We start from the raw sequence: 24,898 nt of genomic DNA on the forward strand, positions 1-24,898 counted from the left end.
GATCAGTAAGAGTACAATTGATTGACCATATAGAATACAATTTATAAATATGAATTTAGCATAATTCCAATTGCTCACAGCCTCAACGGGAGTAAATACGTCTATTCTAACTATTTTTTTTTACTATATTAATTTATATTATATATATAAAATGCAAGAAAAAAAATTAATGCAACTTCTTTATTATATACAGATAGAGCTGAAGTTTGCAAATAATTGACTACTTACTAGAATGGTTTGTAAATGGTAGTAAATTATCCATACAATTAAACATAAACTGATAATTTGATAAATATTTGTCAAACAAAAAACAACTTACTTTGTAACAAAACTGTCACCAAATTTCATTAAAGAACGAATTGCCGTTGGAGCAGTGTAAAATTGATTTACGTTATATTTATCGACAATCACCCAAAATCTATCATTATCTGGATAAAATGGAGTTCCTTCATACTGAAAAAAAGAAATTATTATTATTAATAATAGGGAATATTCATGTATTTTTTTTATATTTTTAATTCATTGCTTACATCGTTATAACATAGTACAAAATATAATTACTGTTTAAAAATGCTGTAATTAAATGTAAACAAATATTTAAAATAGAGAATAATTTTAAGATGTTTAAACGCAGTCCTTCTGGCGCTCTCTGGTTGGTGACAGTTCAATGTACTATTTACTACACGTGTAATATCCACGTATGTAGTAATTATAGTATATATCCATGGTAAAACCATACAAAATATAAATAATTAAAACTATACAGTATGTCAACAAGTCTGACAAGCCACATACTATGACGTCACGTTTGTTTTAGAAATTCTCATTCTTCGACATATATGTAGTACTACTATATTGCCAGCGTCCTATGGCAAAAACAAGACAGAGCAAATGTACTTTGTTCTTTTACTATTGGCCATTTACTATCACGTCACGAATACTATTGGCCATGAAGTGACGAATGCATAAAACGGTCACGATCCTTTGTTTATTGAATAAGAGGAACATATCGTCCGTACTCTACTAGCAACATAGGGGTATTAAATATATGTTCATAGATCGAAAAAGATTGCGGGAAAAAATTGTGCCTTTTTAATGATACTAAACGGTACGCATTTAAAAACTTTAATACTTCCAGGAAGAATTTCCTACGAACCCAGTGCAGTAAATAAATGAAATTTATTTGAGTAACTTACAATAATTGAAGTAGCTCCATTTGCTAAGGGACCATAAACAACATAAGAATGGCCAGTAATCCAACCGACATCAGCTGTACACCAGAAAACGTCATTTAGTTTGTAATCGAAAACATATTTGAACGTTGTCGCTGTATACAACATATAGCCTCCGGTTGTATGTAGCACACCTTTGGGTTTACCAGTTGAGCCACTTGTGTATAACATAAATAATGGATCTTCAGCATCCATCCATTCTGCATGACATGTTGTATTTGCATTTTCCATTAAATTATGCCACCAATAATCGATACCATCACGCATTTTTAATTTTTGAGCAATATTATTTGGTTTTGGTATTGTGACACGTTCTAAATGTGACACAACAATACATGTCTCAACTTGATGACCATGTTGTGCTGACTTTGCCATTGCTTGATCACATATATCTTTTAATGCTAACGCTTTCTCACCACGATAAACACCATCGGCTGTGATTAGGACTCGAGCCTTACAATCACACATTCGTTCACCTAACGAGTCACATGAGAAACCAGCAAACTGTAACAAACAAACAAAACTGGAATTATTTTCATTTTAATACTTTTTGGTATACATTTAGATTTTGGTCCCAATTTCCTAAATCAATTGTCAAACATCGAAATTTATTTCGAAGTATCCAAAATTTCTCAATTATTGTCTTTGATAATTTAAACTATTTGGTATGTTTGATTTTAATTTTTTTTAAATATGAAATTGGACTAAGTCAAAATCAATTCTAACAATTTAAGGGGGGAGGAGTTGCCCAATTATTTAATAAATACATGTCTTCAAAAGTAGGCATATTTAACATTGGTCTTATGGTAAAACAGTAGCTAGATCATATGGATTCATGGATTTCTCCAAAACTAACCTTAATAAATAATTAAAAACATAAATTAGTAGTGTAGATATAAATTTTAAAAAAATTGATATTTTTAATTTTGAGGAAAAAAAAATATTTTCAAAAGTAAAAATAAAAATTTTCAATATCTGGAGTAATTTTCAAAATATCGAAAATTGAAAATTTTATTCTTATTATTCGTCTACATTCATGAAGTTACAACAAAGTTCATCATCAAATTTGAAAACAAGGTACAAATAATTTCAACAAGTCCAAACTTGGCTTGGCGCTCGTTCTACCCTAATAGTCCTTCAGACAATAAAATTTTAGTAAGCGCTTTTATTTAACTAAAAAAATAAATATAAAAACCAAATTCATTATTTTATTCTAATTCAGTTTAACCAAGAATTTTTTTAAATAATTTTTTAATTAAACAACTCATATGTACAAACAGCGATGATATACATAACATATCAAGAATTTCATCTCAGAAAGAAAAATTTAATATTATTTCCTAAGCACGTATTCTGTTCTATGTGCAGACAAATTTCAAGCCATATAATAATTGTAGAGATGCTAAAATGATGACCTACATTTGTGAAGAGAAGAATCAATAAAAAAATATTAGAAGAATTTTTGAAGTCAAACATTTAATAACGAATGGTCGAGATTATATTCGAGATAGCAATTAAAATCGACTTATAAAATTCTGTATTTTCTTTAATGCAATTACATTTTTATAAAAAAAAATCTCCCTACACAGGAAATCTTCAGGGAAAAATGCAAAACTTATAAATATTATTATATAAAATATTATTTAAATAGCCTCAGCTAAAAAAAATTTTTTTTAGGAAGAAACAGCGCGAGCGATAAGCATATAAAAATATAAAATATGCCTAACTTATTAATTTTTTTTTTTGAAGTAGGTTGATTCCGTCAAAAATCATATCTTCACATGACCTTACTATTTTTGCAGAAATTTCGAACAAAATTTTTTATATAATGAGACTTAACTATTACCTACTATATACACAGAGCAAAATCAAAAAATATAATCTCAGATTTTCGTATGAATGCATAGAAAATTTTCATACAATTCTAACATACATTTTTTTTAACCCAATGCAAATATTACGTAATGATTCAGATTTTTTCTTATGAGAGTGTCAATGACCATTTTATATAATAATTATAATAAGGTTTCTTTTTAAATACCCATCAAAAGAAAAAGCTATATTTATTTATAATTATTATACAGTCATAGCTTTTCTATGGTTTTTAATAAAGTAAAAACAAGTGAAAATAAACAATTGACTGTGTTAACTGTTGAAATAGTCTGTATTATCTGTAGTTTGCATTATTGTTTATAAATTTAGCCTTTGGGTTACAATTTCGAAATTTCTAAAATATTTCGTAGTATATTCCAGAAAATATTACCCCTGTTCTTTAGAATCTGCATATATACTATATACTATATCTACAAATACACTCTTGATTTTGATTGCAGACCTATTCACTTTCTGAATAACCTGAAAAAAAGAAAGAACTCGAAAAAAGTGAGATAATTTGATAATCAAATAAAGACAACAAATTAAACCAATTAAATCATCTTTTACTTGTTTCAAACTCCCTTTCATATTTCCGTATTATCCATATCTCCCAAATTAGGCCTCAGACCGAAATTTGGTCAATAGATTTTTCTTTCTTTTTTTCCAGTTTATTCAGAAAGTGTAGAGGTCTACATTCAATTATAGAACACCCTGTTATACACAGTGATTATGTACAATGTACATTCCAACTCCCATAAGTGAGATATGTTTGCATTTAGATCATCGTGCACATTGAGACTTTTGATCAGGATGCCAAGATAGAGTATCTCGTAGCTGGAAAACCCAATATATACTTTTATATTTATTGTATTGCAAACAATTTCATTTACATAATTATTTTTACAAAATTTATAGAATTCACACAGTTCAAGGATGCACTTTTTAAAGAGTTCCAAACTTTGATTCTGTAATATTTCAAATGATTGACAGGTAGGGTAAACGTTTCTTAAATCATTCTTAGTTTCTTGGAAGATATTTCTAACTATGGTTAGCGATATTACCATGTATAGGTTGGCCATAGATAAAATGTAATAGTGGGAACGAAGTATCTACAAGCGGGAAAAAAGACCTTACTCACATCCGAGCAAATAATTGGCAATTGAAACTTTTACTGGACTTGTAGATAAAAGGATGCCTAGCTGACAAACTTGTAGGGATGCCTACCTGACAAACTGATACTTTTTGATGAATTTCAATCACATACTGTCAATGGTGCTTTTATCTAGCGTAAACTAAGAGTACAGGTGGGGATAATCTTGTACCATGGATCATAAATTAATAAAAAATAAATGCGTAGAAATGATAGTGCTGCAAGGAGAGGCTATTACCCATGTTATACTTCAAAAAATGGTTTTAAAAAATACATTAATGTTAATTTTGATCCTACGTAAGAAGGTACTACAGTCTCACCTATACAGTGTGGGTCATTTTAATCTACAATGGCTAATACATCGTTTTGTCGCTAGCCAATCAAAAAATAACTTAAACAAAAGTTGCACAGTTTGATGGAGAACATAATGTTCTGACATCAGATTGGACCTAATTCTTCGGGTTTTTCACAAACTATAAAGATTACAGGGTGGTCCATTAAAATGGCACAACCTGTATATGTCGATGATCTAAAGTATTTTTTTACACCATATCATTTCTGGAAAATAAAAAAAAAGATCCGCAAAATTGTCATTGGGATGCGAGCGCGTGGTAGAAAATGCAAATTTATTCCATAAATTATTTTAATAGTTTTTTTTCGCTCAATTATGTGTGAAATGTAACGAAACAACAAATTTTATGTTCATATATTTATCCATTTTCTTAATAACTACAATGATGTGACATTATTCGAGACCCACGCATTGCTGAAACTGCAAAGGAAGTAATAAATTTTTAAGCTTGGTTATTTTTATAACGATAATAAAAGGCTGTAATTTTTAAGTAATAAATATTTTTTCATTGAAGCATAGGTACAGCACCGTCATTAAGTTTTACCTCGAATTTGGTAATATTAGCGATTGGCCACTGGTCACTGAACCACTGCAAATTTTAGTCTTTGTGGGAATATGGCCTCTAATGACAATTGTAGAAAAAGCATAACTCGCAGATTTTGTGAATGGCTGATCGAAAATCATTCTTTAACAAATTGTTCTTTATCAAATAAACGTAATAAATTCGATTAATAGTTAGCCTGTAATAAGATCCATTGTTCATCCTACGATTAAGTGTCTGAATAATTACGTATTTAGTTCGACCTATTGATAGTCGCTGTACTTTCAAGAAATGACTGTAAATTTCATATCTGTTTCACCAAGCCTAAATAGGTATTGAAGTATGAAATGGACACTCAGGTGCAGGAACCTTAAAGGCGAACTAAGCGACTCGCTAGGTCGTCAAAATTTAGAAGGCTGCAAAATCAGGCCAAAATTTGGTTTTTATATTGGCCAATCAATGGAAAAATCCAAAGTAATAACCTCTTATCTTATGTTGGTACATTTTTGCTGTAATTTTCATAAATAGTAGCGAAAATATTACACCTGATTGCCTAGAGACATCATTTTTTATTATTAGAGAAGCGCTAGTATGTATTCAGCCTCGGGTCCAAATTTTCTTAAGCCGGACCTGCCAGGCAAGTCAAGTCCCTTAGTACCCCATAATTTTAAGTTATAATCCAAAATCACTGGTCCATTGTTAACATATTAAATGTAAAACTTTGCTCATTAAACTCGAGATACAAAACTAACACTAATTAATTGATATTGTATAAAAATCATGGTTCGATAATAAATCCCACTAAACACGTGATAGATCGGTCTGGCATTGTAATCAATTTGCAGAAACAATGAATATACAACGCACTTATACGTAAGATTAGCGCGACCCCAAAAAATGTATCATATATTAACAATGTGATATTATATTATTCATTAATAAAGTAATAAAAAAAATTTTGGTGAAAATGATAAAAACTTGTTAAACATACTGATAAAAAATAATAATAAATAGACATTTAATTATTATTATTATTATTTAGAATAATCACATCATACACAACCTTTGAACGGGATCTCTTAAACGGGATTCCAATTTGATAAGCGCATAATTGAAAATGAATTATCTATCATACGATTGATTTACATTTTTGTTTAACCTTCACGTGTTCTTCAAAAGTTAAAATAGCGAATGATGATCATTTTGTTTATAATTTTTTTTTTATAAAAATTATTATATTTGCTTGTCATAATAAAATAAATTATGATAAAAATTTCCATAATAGTACTATCATAATGAATTTATAATTTTCAATACGTTACGGGTGACGAAATTTTCTAGATATTAACATGTTAGGTTAGGTTACATTGGCTGGCCACGAAGCACACACTTAGGCTATAGAGCCCATTGTGATACCATATATGTGTTGGTTAATTAATTTTGTTGCGACGGCGGGGATCGAACCCGCTGCCCTAAGCATACCGCGGACGCAATTTATTACGCCTTAACCAACTGATACAGAGGCCATATGCTTGTAAAAGAACTTTCTTCAAAAAAATAAATTTTCCGGTTGAATGTATAGCTTAGGAGATAATGCTCAATAGTGTAATTGCAAGTTTACATGTATACCTACTCAAGGTTTATAAATAAACTATAGAAAAAGAAAAAATGGTTATTTTTCGTATGTTAGCATTGGAAAAACTCCTATCACGTGGGAATGAATAGGAATAATACATACTTCAACATATAGGAATAACCCAATTGAAGTGATAAGGAAACATTATTCTACAGGCGGGCGCATGTGAGGTTATGCGCAGAGTTTCCTTCGTCTTGTATATAAAGGGTGTCTTTTTTAAGTTGGCATATGCTTGAAACTGGAAAAATAACTTTTATCGATAAAATGCTTCAAGCAAAAAAAGGTAAGGGGTGTAGCCGCACATCTTACGCAGACATTAAATTTGACCTAGATTTTCAAAATCAATGAAAAGCTCACTCTACTCCATAACTGATAATCGATAGATGAACACTTTAAATTAGAAAGTTGTTATTGACTAAAAGAGTAAGCAATATTTTTCCGCAAATCGTACAGTTTGGGCAAAAACGAAATGAAAAGTTCCTCCCAAAATTGTTTTTTCGTATCTAAATTGTTATTTCTTATAATTGTATCTGCGAAATCTAGACAGTCCTCGAAAAAAATTTCCAATAAATCCAATAAAAGTGGTTTGTTTTTCTATAAAAACCATTTTTGTTCAAATTGAATGAACAAACACACAAAAAGCTATTAGCTTTACAAAAAAATGTTTCAAACAAAAAATTTTTATGTATTTATAAACAAAAACTTTCTAATTAAAAGAGTTAATCTAATGTTTGCCACTATGCCACCTATGAATCAGAGTGAGATTTTAATTGAACCTGAAAACTAAGATCGAATTCGATGTCGGTATAAGATGTGTGTAATTTATCAAGTTTCAAGCACATGTCAAAATAAAGAAGTCTAGTAGTTTAAATAGCGGCCCAACTTTAACAGTCGGGGTCCATTATTGGGAAGATGTGAGCCAGTCTAGATTTTAATGGGGACCAACTGTTTATTTCATCAAATTATTTAGGACAAAACTTTGAGGCGAATGAAAAAACATACGCAATATATAGTAATTTGGCACTATAAACAAAAAACGAAGCATAAAATTTTGTTAATACAGTCGCATGTACTTTAAAAATAGTGCCGTTTAGAAAAAATAACAAAAAATAATTTCTTCTAATTTTTAAAATCTAAAGTCTTATATAATTTTTTTTTTTCTATTTTTGAATTGCTATGTTGTTATTATTATAAATAACACATTTGAGTAAATATTTTTCTCAAATTGTTTATAAAATAGAAAATTGAAAATATATAAAAATGTAATTAATATTTTATCACTTTGTCATAAAATTTATAAATATTTATTAATTTTTTTAACAAAATTTTTTAATTAAAAAAAAACAAATAACAATTTTTTTTTTAAATTCAAGTAGACATTATGTCAGATATAAGAATTTCCTGAACTTAATGAAACTTAAAAGAGATATGTAATAATATTGCCAACCTAATTAATTACTTGAAAATGTAATCTAAGTTCATTTAAAGTTCATAGTAAACTTTGTACTTAGTTAATTGCTTTTTCGTAGAATTTACAATAATGAATCTTATTTATTTTGGGCGTACTTGCATATTTTATCATAAGTTCATATTTTATCAAGCATATTTTATCTTCACTTGGCTTTTCTATTTTTGAAAATGCATTTGACGTAAATCTTATGTAATTATTGACTTTCTTCATATTTCATATAAAGGTATAATAATGAAGTTTAACATCCGTTTCTCTGATATATACGCCTTATAAAATTTTGATGTGGGTGAATTCGGTTACTTCGTTCTTATCCAAGCGACGACAATGTAATAAATTCTGCACCCCCATTAATTATAATTGTTCACACTGCCGTTGCCTGCACTCGAACCCGCAATCTCCCAGTCAGTAGCCAAACGGTCAAAGACTAACGCCTTAGACCGCTCGACTACTGAGCCGGTTTCATATAAAGGTACTTTTAAGTGATGGTACACAACAAGTACAGATTTTGAGCTCAGCAATTCTAGCAACTCACAACTTACAGTTACTAAATAACTTTCAAAGTTGTACAAATTCTGAAATTTTTGAAGTCAGAGTTAAGTAATTTCTCTATTGCTTGTGCTATGAATAGTTGAAAATGATTTTAATGTGACAAGAAACGTAAGAGCAGATAAAAAAAGGATCCTGTGGATATCACAAATAACTTCTGAAGCGAATGTGGTGAAAAAGAAACGATATAACTACTGCTGTGGTGGTACCGTCACAAGAAAACCGACATTCTAAAATCTTTAAGCAAAGTTTTCTAAATTATCTGGGAGAGACTTTTAAAATGACGTCAAGAGGGAAATCAACATTCCTAAAAAACAATTTTATTAAGCGTTCGCAGGACATGAATAAATACCCATTAAAACATTAAAACACCTGTAATGTTATGGACTATCTAGTGATATCCTGATTAGAATTCGGGTTACATTGTTGGGACAGAGCAATTAACGACGAAATCGCAACCTTTTATAATATGTCAACTTTCTGGCATACACGACTTATTTTCTGGTGCATTCTTTGTTCCTGAATAAAATGAGTAGTATTTTTGTTTAGGAATGCAATATTTGATAATAAAAAAATTTTCTGTGACAAGTGTAAAAAATGTCGTAATTTAATTTTTTTTTTTTAAATTTTGTTAAGACATTTTTTTTTAATTTTTATAAAATTTATTTTGCACCTTTTTTATTTAAATCCTTTTCATTTCTTATCTAAAAAAAATTGTTTCGCTTTAAAAGTTAAAGGAAATTTTACGATAATCAGACTATACGAGTTATATGAAAGTTAAAAATTTTAAGAAAATTAATATTATAATTCATTCATGACGTCATTTACCATGATCATTAATTGCGTCAACGCAATTTCTAATATATTGCACCCAGAGACTGTTTAAAGTGTTTTTTATAAGTAGGAAATAGAATATTGATTTTATTACTTCAAATTAATATGTAATTTAATTTACATACTGGTTTAAAATACTTTTTTAAATATAATACAGTTCAAGTATTTTATAATACAATTACATTCCTTTGTGATAAAAATGATAAGATACAAACAATAAGGTAGGTAGTAATCACGCCATTAAGTAAAAGATATACATATATGTATTGTAAAAGCAACTGACTTTCTAACTGAATAAGCTTTTATTGTAGACATTTTTTTCTCCCTGTATCCGCTCTTAATTAGCTTAGTACAGTGCCGTATTAAATTTAAAAAAATTTTTGCCAAGGAATCTCAGGTAGATTTATGAGGTTTTAAAAAAAAAGGACAAATAAGCGAAAGAATTTGTCAAATTTTTGTTGATTTAAGTTTTAATAATACAGTAATCGTGGTACATCAATTTTAGAGTTAAATCGAAGGTCAGGAAAATTTTCATGATGCCAGGATAAGTCTAGTTAATTTTTCCCCTTTACATTTCAAAATAAGCCAAGGGCCAAAAGAACTTAAGCCAAGAACTATTTGACAGTCATTTCAGAACGGTTGAAAATTATTTTTATTAAATACTCGTACTTGAGCAATTTTTTATTATTTGTTGTAATAGCGGCATTAATAATAGACACTATCAAAATTTAAGCTGTCTGACTATTGCTGTTTATGTGATACATCCCGGTGACAGACGGACAAAGAGACGGGTCGCATAGTCTTACTAATAGAGTCCCGTTGGTTACCCTCTTTGGGTACGGAACCTTAAAAACTACGCATGGCACTAAATCTAATAGAGTTGATCCCCATCTAGAATTTTAGTGATACTCCTTCCTGGAATTTTGGATTTTTTTGGAAGATATTTTTGATTGTTACTTATTTAATAATAGCAAATTAACCTTCTGACGTTGGAATAACTGAAAATTCTAATAGCGAGTTTGTCAAATCAAATTCTTCTTGACCATCATTCAAAAGTTAGTTACTCCGTCATGAGAAATTCATTAAATACTATATTTTATTTGCGTGTTCATTAATTTATCTATTTACATTTAACTATATTGAGACCTTGCATGACCTTTGTAAAAAGTTTATACATATGCAATGCTGGAAAAATTACTTTTAATATTGATGCACATGGCTGATAATATAAATTTCTTTTATTTGGAGAAATGTCATTTTACAAAACATTAACAGTGGCATTTGAGTTTTGAAATAATTCTAAAATTTTACATGTGTATCAAGATTAAGGAAAAACTTTTTCATTTATGTAAAAATTTTTACACAATTTTTGCAAAAAATTTATCGTAAATAAAACAGATGGTAATAAGAAGATTGTGACAGCAAAAAAAAGGAATAAAAAAATTATTAATTTTTAAATTCAGGTAAAAAAGAGGAAATTTTTGTTAATGGCAGTATAGCTGCTATAGCAGTTGCTGAAGCCAAGTTTTTAAAGCATTATCCAGCTATTTAAAAAAATAGAAATAGTACAATGATTGATTATTGACGTAGAGAGTTACGACACCACACGGATTCTTATTAAAAAACTGGAAATTTTGAAACTCAGTAAAGTTGTAGAAAATCAATTAAACAATAATTTGTAACAATATAAATTAACGAAGTGTCTAGTCATCTGGTTATCCGATAATCGGGCGAATAATTTTTTTTTATTGCAGATTTAAAGCGAGTTGCGAAGGTTATTCTTATTTTGATCATCTGGAAAGTTGATGGTATCTATAGACCAATTGAGTGACAAACACAAGAACAGCTTTTTATTAATTAGATTCATGAAGTACTATATATTTTAAAAAATAGAATGAGAAATTTGTATTTTTATGGACCCTAAAAACTTCTAAGCATGCTTATAAAAAAATTGTAGTTAATCTAACTAAATAACTATTAGTTACCTACATTTAAATATAAATAAGCTTAGATACTTTTTTTAATGCTTTACAATTATTCAGGCATGGGAAATAAATTTGTAAAACATGATTAAAAGATTATAAAAATTAATAATTTATTATTATTCAAACCTTGAAACGTTGATAGTAAAGTCGCTAAAGTACATTTAAAAGAATTCTTTTAAACCTTAAAACTTTTAACCTTAAGGTTAAAAAAGTTTTTCCATTTTTATTTGCAGTATAATCCTGCCGTGTCTCAATATTTCGAGGTTTTACACAATTATAGTTATATCATTTATGTAATATTTTATGTAATCCCTATATATTATAAATGTGAAAGTAAGGATGTTTGTTTGTTTGTTACCCTTTCACGCAAAAACTAGCGAATGGATTTGAATAAATCTGTACAGCAATATAGCTTATACATCAGAATAACACAAGAGCTGACTAAAGTCCCATAGGAAGGGGGAGGTTGCAGTAAGGCTAATTTCTTTAGGATAAATTTAACAGAAAAGGGCGCTGAAAAATAATTGACTCTCGAAATGGGCGGTAGACGAAATAAGTTCGAAAATCGAAGGTTGAATTTCGGTTTTATTACCCAGTCTTCGGTATTTCGTCTAAATCAATCAGGATATAACAACATTATATCATCAAAGTTGAAAATTTTATCAAAACATTACAACCCTTAATGTACCCTGCTTTTATTTCCTTAAATTTTTGAGCAACCGGATAAACATTGCATTTTGTAGTAAGTACCTACTAAAATAAAAACAGTATTATTTCCGTGTTTTGATAACATTGAACAACTCACTGACAAGTGTAATAATTTTATAATCGTGTAAATAAAATGTTTAAAACTTTATACACTACACAATAATATTTAACATATTATCAAAAATGTGTTGTAATATTATTTAAATTAATTATATTATTAATAATAATAACTACATTTATTATCATTAATTAGTTCATTATAATAATTCTATTTCCTTTAATATTATAATTTATTTTTAAATGCTAAGTTTTTGAATTTTTTATAATCAATTTTTACTTACTAATATTGTTGACATAAATAAATCATATATCGTAATGCCCAGCGTTACCAGACGTCTAGAGTTACCGTATTTTGTATAGTAAAGGACATGTTCGTATTTTTGAAGATTGTCTGTGTCGCAAAGTGTTAAGTATATTTCATGAATTGATTCAAAAATTTAAAAACGTTAAGAAGTTGAAAAAATTACATGAAGTGGCGATTAATTGAATAATTCTGTCCAATTCTCGTTTTTCGCAACAAATTGAGCTACGCCTAACTTTTAATAAAATAACAATAGAACTATTAAGAATGGTTTCAATAAATATAATATATCCTGAATATTTCAGTAAAAACCTCCATTTAACACCTATTTCGACTGTTAGACTATAACGTCTACAAAAATAATTAAAAAATTTTTTATTCGTTTCATACAAAAGTATTTTAAGGAACCCATTTACCTTGGTAGAAATAGATAAGTATAACATCCACATAAATTTGACAATTTGATCGTACTTTGCCACTAAAAAGTCCAGTCAATCATTTTAGTAATTAAAGTTGTAGGTCCAGTTTTAACGCACTAAGATCAGGGAAAAAATTCAGGACAGACTCAGGACAGAAAAATTCAGACAGAACGTAAATTTACTCCAGATCTCACCAGTTTTCCAACAGTTGAGTCGGAAGCACAATAATATGAGAGTATATCTAATCTCTTTAATGTAGCATGGTAATTGCATGCAACCAAGAGTTCGGGTTTTACATACTATAACCAATCGTTAAAATGATCGATAATGTGAATACACCTTAACAAATCTTTCAAGATTACAGTAAGTTTTATAATGTAAGAACAATAAAAACTATTATTTTATTAGCTTTATTTTTTATCTTTACCATATGCTGAAGGGCAAATGGTAAGCTCACTTATATTTCAAACTCTTTGTGTTAACCCGTATCTGGTATTTCCTTACATTTAACTATATCAATCCGAAAATATTTCTAATAAATAGACTTAGATCAACTTTCTACATAAAGTCAGATCAAAAATTTTCGGAAATAATAAAAAAAAGAGTGCTCTTTATTAACAAAAAAATTTAAGTTATTTAGAAAGTTACTATCAAAATAGTTAATTTAAAATTACGTGTACTCAAAATTAAATTCAAACAAAATAATGAAATCGAGTTTAAATATATTTTGTGGCGATAAAAATTGAAAGTATTCAGAAATAGCAATGCTTCTTATAATTATTCAAATGTTATTACTTATTAATGCTAATATTTTGCAAAGTATATTTTATGTATAACAATGACGTAATTTTATTTAAAATCATAACTATTAAATAATTAAGTATTTTAAAAATTTAAATTAAAAAAATTAGTTCAAGTACTTACGACTATTGAATGAATTGCACCAATACGCGCACATGCAAGCATTGCAATTGGCAATTCCAATATCATCGGCATATAAATTGCAACTCGATCTCCTTTCGACACACCTTTGCTACGTAAAACATTCGCAAATTTACAAACTTCTTCCAGTAATTTCTTATATGTGATGCGACTGTAATCATCAGGATGATTTCCTTCCCTGAAAATAAGCAAGAAAAATATTTTATTTAATGTCTAGTTTTACCAGTACTGGTATATCAAGGGTCGCCAATAAGGAATATTCATGAAATTTAAATTTGGTCAAATATTTTTTTTCTGTAACTTTATTGGCTTTTTTGAACTAAACCATTATTTTAAGTACAAATTCAGTGAGAGGAATTCAAATTTCTAAAACGGACGTGACGTCCTAGTATGTGGCTTGTAAGACTTGTTGGCGTACTGTATGGTATTAATTAAGATAATATTGGTTTTGTGACCTTTTTTATTTTTCATTTTTTATAGCACGAGAATTCCTCACTAGGATGTTTCTCGAATATCTCGATAAATTTTTAATAAAACATGTTATGTTCCTATTTTTGCTTTAGTACAAATTAAACTGATAGAGGAGATCAATTAAGTCAAATGGTAAATTTATTAAAACTATAAATTGCACTTATTAATTAACAATTCAACAACAAACAAATAAATTAAACAAACTATGCTCAGCTGGTCTATATAAAAAGAAAAGAGTAGGACAGTTCTTAACTGTTTCAAAATCCAGTAACCCGCAAAATTATCGAAAAGAAATCAAAATTTCAATTCAAAATTTTTATTTCTTGCAAAATAAACTTATATCAGCAATATAAGAATCATCTAATAGGCATCATCTAATAGGCGATTTCTTATTTTACTGACACTGTTTCGCGATAACGAAAAAACTCTCTCATTCTCCGTCGATGTTGGCTTAATAGCCATTACAGTTTTTTACATTTTTTTCAAGAGCAAGCGTTCGTTGCCCAGTATACTCAAATAACTAACATTTTTTTTAAATTAAATTTCTATTATTCGAATGTGATTTTGTCTGTTTCGAGTTGACATGAGTGCGGCGGAGTGACAGCGATGCGATACTAGGACTCGTCACGAATTACATGCGTGTTATTTTTTTAGTTACTTAGCGCACGGAATTGATTTCACTAGTTCTCGAGGCGTTGAGTTTTTTCCCGTCTCGGTTAAAGGCAAATTTCTCGAGAATTCTCATCTCGATAATTATGACATATTTTATGAATACTCCCTATGAAAAACACAAACTAGGCAACAGAAAATCTTTCAGGAAAAACGGATTTTGAAAAAATATTCCTATTATAAATGAATGAAAATTCAATGATGTAATTTCTTTAGACTTTGTCATACATTTTTCATAACATTTTATTACAATACAAATAAATAGCAGTGATGATATAGGTACTTTGAAAATTAAATATTTAACATAAATATGAAATTATCAATAAAAAAAATTAATAACAGCAATTTCTTTTAATTGTCAATATTAGATAAAATACGATATCGTCAATACGCACAAAAACGCATTATGTCAGATATATTACGCAATTGAAATTTCAGCTTAGTAAAGGAAACTGATGTAAATATGAACGGTGGATAAATAACTTACACCACTTTGTATGTTGCGATAAGACACAATTTGCATTATGAGTACATTAACCTATTTAGTAAAACTGAGAAAGAAGAGATATCGTATATTAACCAAGATAAGAAATATCGAGCTAAAATTTTCAAGCGAAAAAATTAACAACTTTTGTTTGAAACATTTTTTCCATAAATATAATTGTTTTCCGTGAAGGAGCTTATTAGTGTAAAATTTTGGAGTCATTGTCTCCAAAACTGGAAAAGAAAATTGAAACTTCTCCAAAACTATTAAAGAGTTGAAATTTTGTAGGTAGCTTCTAATCAGTAAAAGATTTTCCAAAAAAAATCTGATATTCGACATTGTCTATACAGAGTATTTTAATAATTAATTCACTCAATTGTTTATTTTAACTTATTTGATAAGATTTTACACCAAAAACAACTTATTATTATAGAAATATTTTAATATTGAGATTTTTGGAACATCATATATGTTAAGATTTATTTTTAAATCAGAAATCTAGATAATTAAAAAAGAGACATTATAATTTTAATTATAAATAATTGATTCATATATAAAAAATTTATATGATAATGATAGGTACTAATGCTTAAAATATACTTTGATTGTAAGAAATCAATTAACTTTTCAATACCATTTAATAAATTATTAATCCTACTTGAATTAAGATGTCAATCGTAACATTATTATAAATTTGTCAATTAAAATTTATTTTAATTATTAATGATCTTTATTGATTACAAATAATTCTCACCGTTTGTTATTAGGCTAGGCGTTGAGGGAAATACAGACATTTTTTTTAAATAATTCTATTTTTAAAACTTATATGTCTGTAAACCAATTAGGAAATCGATTTTCACTCATCACATGATATTACCGAATTTAAGCCGACAGCTATTTCGTCTTTCATTGATAGTAAGAGAATTTGATAGCAGAGAATGAATGGTAAAAGTTCTTTTGAACATATTGGTGGAAGCGGTGAGAAGTTATATTACAAGGTTTATGTACCTACATTTACTGAATAATAAATTCATACTTGGAACATAAGGTAATGCTTTACGTTGGACTTATTCCAAACGGAAGAACGGAGTGTCCGTACATACTTTTTCGAGAATACATTTTAAAACGATAGGTACTTCAGTAAAATCAGTATTTTACGAAGCCACATTTACCAAATAAAACATTCTGCGAACAATGTGTATATGACCTAAAGAAAATTAATGAAGATAAAGAGATCATATTCTTAAACGTTAACATTTGCGAATATCTTTGAACCAAGTTTTTCAACTTTATGAATTTTTTTCGAGGTCAATTTTTAGATAATATGTATACGAAGAAAAATAAAATGTCGTTAAAAAATATGAAATTTGAAAAATAACTCATGAAGAACCAAAACATTTTCCTTATTCGAAAATTTATTGATTATAATACAAAATTATTAAGTCGCGTTAGATAAAACACTTCCATTAAATGTAAAAAAAGTCAGTGTTAGATTTTTCGTATTTAACACCGGCCAGCACCTGCTGAAGTATAATATAAATAAACAGTGTAGGTAAAAGTAATAACCAGGAGTGTGTTCATTTATCACGATGACCTTTAGACTTATCATCAGGTGTGTTGTTATGTTAAATAAATAGCATAACATTTTTATGCAAAATTTTATATAAATATTATTCCATTGTTCCATTCAATTTAAAAATAAAGGCAAAATTGATTTTTGGACCTGGATTGTTTATAATATACTAAATAAACACAGCGCCGTTAAAAACAGCAGATTTGATTGATTCCAATTAAATGTCATACGATCAATATACTTGAATTATGTCTGTCTGTTAGATTATGGTCTTCATGACATGATTAGATCATGTCTTAGTCAGATCATAAACTGACAATACTGTTGCTGATAACTGCCTTGTAAATTCAAATTGATATTAGCAAAAATAAAACAAATAAATTTTAGCAAAAAAAACTTTCAAACATACAAACTAACAGATAAACTAACTTATTCACAAAAATAGTGCTGATAAAATTCTACTAACAAGACGTTTTTGGATGTTTACGTTTCATTTCAGAATGTTTTTTCTTGTACCTAGATTATTATTCATTTTTAGTAATTTTGAAAATCTTACAAGTATTTTGGCAAAAGTGTTTACTTTCTGCTTTTTTGTCACAAAAGTAGAAATACGCCAGTCAAATTCTAAATTAAAATCAAAAAACGAGACGTAAAGCTCCTTTTTTGACATGCTATTTGGACTTCTTTATGGGAGTGTGAAACTACGTTTTGCAAACAAAAAAATTTGTGCTTCAAATTTTCAGTTTTCACGATGTATTTTCTAGAAAACTTTTTTTTCGCTTTTTTCTAAAATTTTCCCTAAGGCTCACTAGCTGATTTTTTAGTATGTTATTTAGACTCCTTAGGGGAGTGGGAAAATACGTTTTGAAAGCAAAAAAAAAAGAAGTATTACTTGCGTAATCTGGAAAAACTGCAAAATTTTCGGACTTTTTTCAGTTTAATTCAAAAACTATGAGCTTACACTAGTTGCTACTATCATTTTGGAAATTACTAAATTTGAAACAGTTGAAGCCAACCCACAGCTCCGTATATAGTTTTTGAGATATGATATTTGAAAAATTTACATGGTTTTCAGAAATGTTAAAGTGAGTTTTGCTTATGTTAAACCGTTATAATAAAACAAAAGTGTTAAAACCATAGAATAATAAACTAGAGAAAGCTATGGCACAAAACTTGCGATATGAAGACTGCCAGTGAGTTCTCCTGTGTCCTTGTCTAATCTATACACTTACAGGGTAGCAGATCCATCGCGTTCTCTTATTCTATGGTTAAAAATAGAAAACGGTCTCTTTTAAAATAATTTGTTCTATTCATAATAATTAGTTTTATCCTACTTTTAAAAATGTCTAAGTACAAATTACCAGTGCAGTTCTAAAAATAATAAATTTCGCTTTATACAATTCTGCATAATCAAAATTAGAAGTACCTCGACATTTAAATATTAAAATCAATTTAATTTGAAGGTGGCATACTTCTAATCTCTTGTTTTTATTAACGATGCATATTTATTTCATATAATTTATTATCAATTTTATTAATATCCCACACATGCTGTTATGTCCATGAAAATGTCATTTCATGTAATAGCACATGCTCAAAATAAAATATATCAAAGGTAAACGATTCGATTTGAGGATATTTGTACGAAGGTGATTGCTTAATAACAATCGATTACATTATACATTAATAACCTTACCTGCTAGGTTAACATTGCGGAAAATAAATAATCAATTCAAAATATAAAGAATGGCGGCTTTTTAACTTGACTTATGTTTGAAGCTCGAAAATTTTATATTTGTATACCATGTATATATGAAAAATATCAAGGTATATTAAGTTTATTCCCAAGTTTGTAACGCTTAAAAATATTGATGCTACCAACAAAATTTTGGTATAGGTGTTCATAAAATCACCTAATTAGTCCATTTCCGGTTGTCTGCCCGTCTGCCTGTCAACATGATAACTCAAAAACGAAAAAAGATATCAAGCTCAAATTTTCATAGCCTAACATAGGTCAATTGGTTCTTGGGTCCGTAGGACCCATCTTGTAAGCGGTTAGAGATAGAACAAAAGTTTAAATGTAAAAAATGTTCCTTATAAAAAAATAAACAACTTTCGGTTTTAACATTTTTTCGTAAACATCAGTGTTTACCCGTAAGAGCGATAACGAGTCGCAAATTATATATAGTATGTATTATATGAGAATATCGGTTATGTGTGTATAGTGTTTACCCGTAAGAGCGATAACGAGTCGCAAATTATATATAGTATGTATTATATGAGAATATCGGTTAGGTGTGTATGGCTATCTTTATGTGTTTACTTATATGACGTAAACAAACAAACGATTGCGTAATCAACACTGTCAATACATGGTATTTCAACAATTAACTCAGTCAATTGTTTGTTTTCGCTTGTTAATAGTAAGTTACCACTAAAATTCATTGATTCTAAAACTAACATTATTCAAAAAAATAATTGCAATTTACTCTCAGGGAAGTTTTTGCATCCTTAGAAAAATTCATTTCTTAAATCAATTAGCAGAGAAATTTTGATAGATTTCGTCACAGTTTTATTGGGCACGTGTTCAAAAAATTATCGTTAACAAAGAAACGTAAGAATTGAGACAACATTTGATATTTTGCGTGTTATGTAACTCCCAGCCAGAACTAATTCATTAAGTAGTTTCACAAGCTTTTTACAGTATCTATCCAGCTTCATGTATTCTTGAAACGATTTAATTCAAAATCAATTTGACGAAGTTTTTTTTTCTTTAATATTGGAATATAATTCCGGTAATTTTACTATTGCCCTTAGCATTGCCAACAAGGAAATAAACAATTACTCGACATTATTAAGAAACTAAATAAGTCTAATGCCAAAAAAAAAAATTCCACAAAAATTCCAAATAATAATTATATTAATTTAATATAAATGAATTTTAATTTACGTCATAAAACATGATACCAAAACAAAAAAATTCTCATAATCATTCTATTTTATATTAAATACAACAAATTGAAATTTTAATTAGGTCATGCAAAATAAACCCATTCGTAGGTATATTCCACAATAAGTCCATTATAATTAGTCAAATATCACAAATATTTAGGTATATATGTATTTTATATATATATTACTTCAGACTACAGAGAATTTTTTTCTGCATTAAATTACAGGAGTTATTTTTTTATTTAGATAGGTTCCGTATTACGTACTGAATGTAAAAGCACAAAATCCTTACAAAAATAGGCGGGGAAAGTCCCTTCATTTTAAGAAAAACCATTTTAGGCTATATCTCCAATTTAGACCAAAAATGATAATAATCTTTTTTGTAGATAATTAAACTTCCTATCTTTTTAATCAATTTTTTTGTTTTTTAATCTTAAAAAAAATTTCAAGGGCTGGTCGCTGTTTTTGCAGGTAAGAAGGCAAACTGTTTATTGCTATCTACGTCACTAACGTTAACATTTTTCATATATTTATTGATTTTTTTTTCAAATAGTTTTGGAGATATTTGCAATAAAACTTTTTCTGAGAAAAATAGGCCTGACATTTTTATGTTTTGTTAACCTTAAAAATGTAAACTTATTTAATTGAATTCTACTCATCAAACTCTTTATGCCACTAGAAGTTTATCTCATTTAAAAAAAAGTGAGAGGTAAACCAGGTTATATTATTCTAAGGAGGTAAACACTAGTATACTATTACTATACTAGTATACTAGTACTAGTATACTATTTCCAAAAGTGAATTCATTCATTCATTGATGTATGTAGGTACAATGTACAAAGTGTACCAAAAATAAAAAAGAATAATAAACAATTAGAATATACATACAACATACTTATTAGTGAAAGACAAATGTAAATAAAGTAAATAAAACATTAAATTGTTTCCCCCTCAAGCATTATATTTCTAATTTAAAATCAATGTCATAGTCATATATTACACAGCTGGGCAAAATTTTATTACAATTTATTTTCAAGAAATTATTGGCGCACTGGTGTACTACTGGTATACTGGCCCAAATAGGTTCCAAAAAAAGGAGTTTTTTAGGATGAAAATTCGTTCGTATTTTAATTTAGTTATTAAAAGCGAATTGTTAACTTTTAAAAGTAATGAAAGATATTTTCAAAACTGCTAGTAAAAATTTGAAGTTCAAGATATACAAAATATAACCAACTGTAATGCAAAAAATTTGCACCGCTGTGGCTCGTTGCTGCTATATACAACTACTATACAATTACTAGACTTGGAGACACTGACACAAAATTTCAAACCATTTGCTACAGTATAGCAATCCGTTAAGGTGGCTGACGCGTTATCAAAGCACCATTAAAAGAATTTGTAAAAGCGTTATTTTCTGCCAATCACGAAAATCTTCTTGTCTTACTTCCCCAACGTTTTCAAAAACTACTGTACCGACTTGAAGACTAGTTGAGTCAGTCCAAAGCCCCCAAAAACCAAAGACCTCCAAAGTCATCAAATTCATACCCCAAAAATATTTGTAATTACAATAAATATAATTTGAAAAGTAGCTAAAATCAAAAACGCTTGTGCAAAAGGCATTTATTGAAATTAAGTGCCATTTCCGAGCAATCAGGGGCGTAGGAACGAAATTTTTGCTGGGTGGGCAGGTTCGAAATTTTTTTTTTGCTGGGTGGGCAGAAAGGTGAATTGTTAGTGAAAAACTATTGTTTTGCCCTTAAAATTATCCTACACGAAATTTTAATAGAGCAATAAAATTTTTAATCTCTTCAACAAAGGGACATGGCCCACCCAGGGAAATTCCTGGGTGGGCAGCTGCCCACCCTGCCCATACGGCTCCTACGCCCCTGCGAGCAATCAATCATACGAAAACCACTTTATCCCTATTTGAACAACTTTCAACTTTTAATTTAAAAAAATAGAGAGCCTATTTGTGCGTCAGGTAGCAAAATAGCTGCCTACGCCTCTGAACAAATGGTTTGAAATTTTGTCTCCCAGTCCATACTATATATAGGACAATTTAACAACTTCTATTTAGGAAAAATAAGCGTTAGGGGAAAAAATACAAGAGCATTTCTCTGTTTTTTAATTTTAACTCTGTTTATAAATAACGAATTTTTATTTTTTTGTAAGAAAAAGATTTTTAATATACAAAAGCTTAAAAATAGTTTTTTGAAAAATAAAAAACTTGAATATAATTAGATATTTATTATTACTTTTCTGTTTGAAATTAAAACTGCTTTGACACTCTGAGAATCAAAGAATTATCTTATACATAGAAACGTTTCAAGATATTACATTCCGAACTGCCCAGTTTTGATGAATATTATATACAAAAAATATTTATGGGTCATTAAAATTCCATAAATTATAAAATTCCAATTTTCATTTCTTCGAAATTTCATTAGATATTCAATGAAAATAAACATTCTTTTTCGAAAAACTATTTAAACTTAGTTTTAAATTATAAAATTTATTGATAAAAAAACCTTTTTTTCTTTAAACTATATATTGTTAACGTTTACAGTTCAGTCAGATGAATCTACAGAAGATATTACTTTTTTATTATCTGATCTGGAAACATTCAGAGTGACAGTGTATCTAAATTATAGATTGACTTGTAGTTGAACTTGTGAAAGAGGTGAGAATTGTACAGAAATTTTTACAGTTTTTCGTTTCTAAGCAATTTGATCACTGAAGAAGTTGAAAATAACAAGATAATCTTTGTATTTTAAGTTGAAGTTTCCCAGCGAAGCGGGTGGTTTACAGCTAGTAATATTATAAGAGCTATCCATATATCAAAAAATCATATATACGATGTTTAAAAATAAGAAACGTACTGAATCAAATGCTTTTACTTTCAACAACAAAAAATAATCCTAATAAGCCACCTAAAGGGATAAAGAAAGAATGGATTAAGAATTAAATTCTAAGAAAAGAAGTTCTTTTGGTTCAATATTTTAAAATAGAAACTTTGACTTTATCGTTTAATCTTCATAAAATAAAAATATTTACCATAACCAAAATTGTAAAAATTTACTGAAATTATGTATTTTACAACATTGAACGTATACTTTATAAATATAAATTCAAAATTAATAAAAACGATAGCTAACGAAACCCATCTATCTACTACTTTTTTGTTTTCTATAAAAAATAAACCAATCTAGCTCTACCCAAAAAGTTTCCTAAAAGAGAGAACGAAATCTCATGATCAAAAAGAAACTTTCAATCAATCTTTAGCAAAACAGAACTATTTCGCTTCGTGTTTTTAAAAGTAAACTATACGAATATTTTAAAACATTCAAAAAATGTGCAAATTAAACAGTGTCCCACATTTATTATTGAACAATAACATTTTTAAATTATATCAAAATGTAAATATCATTTTTGAACTAAAACTTTTATGTTTTACATTTAAATTATGCAGATGTGTAAAGGCAATTGCATAGAAAAAGGGTATACGAATAAAAACCATTGTTAAAATAAAACACGGAATTAATGTTAAATCATTCAAAAATTATTTATAAGATTAGTAGTTTCTTTCAATGTAAATTAAAAAACAATAAATATTTCTACGTAATACCTACGTAATATAGTATTAAATCGAGCTATTGAACTTTACAGAATTGAAATTCATAAGTGCAGTGGACGGTGTGTGTTGTCATGACATTCAACGGATCAATAATCCGAATTATATGCGAAAACTATATAGTTTAGTTAAATGACGTTTGTCAATGGAACAATAATATAAAAAAAAATGTACTAACCAGTAATATGCAATTTTATCACCATGTCCATTTAAAATATTTCGATCCAATAAATTATAACAAATATTTGTTGTAGCACCGTCCATCCATTTTGTAAATATTGGGCCTTTACGTATATCAAAATTATATGAGAAAAATTTGTTATGATCTGGTGGTATTTCCCAATGGAATTGTCTTGCAATGTCACCCCAAAATTCCGCAGGTTTTTCTAATGATTTTTTATGCATATCTTTATATTGTGCAAATGTTGGTATATGTGATTGTTTTGCAACATTTGGATGTGGTTGATAAACAGGAGTTTGTTCAGATGGCATTTTGTTTATTTGATTTCAAAAATTCCAATTGTTGACCCACACGACAATTAATAATAATACACAACAAATAAATATATTTTTTCTTACAAGTAACCGCGTTACTGCTATCTATAGACGTTAAATGCAAACTAAATATTCTGTACTACACAGCGCTGTTATTGTATATAAAATACTATGAGCTTGCGCACATACATCCTTCATCAATCGTACCATACCAACACCACATAATATCACTTATCAAATTTTTAATACAAAAAATCAATTTTTTTTTTAAATTTTTACTTATTAATTAAAGATTCTTTATTTTATCTGATAAACTATTTTTTATTTGTATTAATAAAATGTTTTGCATGCAACAAACATATGTAAAAATTCTCATTGTCAATCATCAAATATTATGTACACACGCCGATTTTAAAATAAAAATCTATTGAACTATCAAATATGTTGAGTCATTAATAAGTGATTTTCGTTATTGTTACCTTACAACAAAATTTCTTATTGACTACTGAATTATTATGAACTTGATTGTTTATATTAGACATTATGCAAATTATATTTGCATGGAATTTTA

At 28.2% G+C, this 24,898-nt stretch overlaps 1 protein-coding gene across 1 annotated transcript in view; it reads right to left on the reverse strand.

Annotated features, from left to right (window-relative positions):
• Positions 1-24,529, reverse strand: part of LOC123295226 (acetyl-coenzyme A synthetase) — a 32,432-nt gene extending 7,903 nt beyond the window's left edge. The window contains exons 1-4 of the mRNA XM_044876486.1: positions 24,011-24,529; positions 14,035-14,230; positions 1,197-1,736; positions 320-453 (exon numbers count right to left, since the gene is read on the reverse strand). Of these exons, the coding sequence (XP_044732421.1) occupies positions 320-453; positions 1,197-1,736; positions 14,035-14,230; positions 24,011-24,324 (1,184 nt within the window). The 5' untranslated portion in view covers positions 24,325-24,529. The remainder of the gene's footprint in view (positions 1-319; positions 454-1,196; positions 1,737-14,034; positions 14,231-24,010) is intronic.
• Between the last annotated feature and the right edge of the window lie 369 nt (positions 24,530-24,898).

This window comes from Chrysoperla carnea, chromosome 3, assembly GCF_905475395.1.
Source record: "Chrysoperla carnea chromosome 3, inChrCarn1.1, whole genome shotgun sequence".
Classification (NCBI taxonomy): domain Eukaryota; kingdom Metazoa; phylum Arthropoda; class Insecta; order Neuroptera; family Chrysopidae; genus Chrysoperla; species Chrysoperla carnea.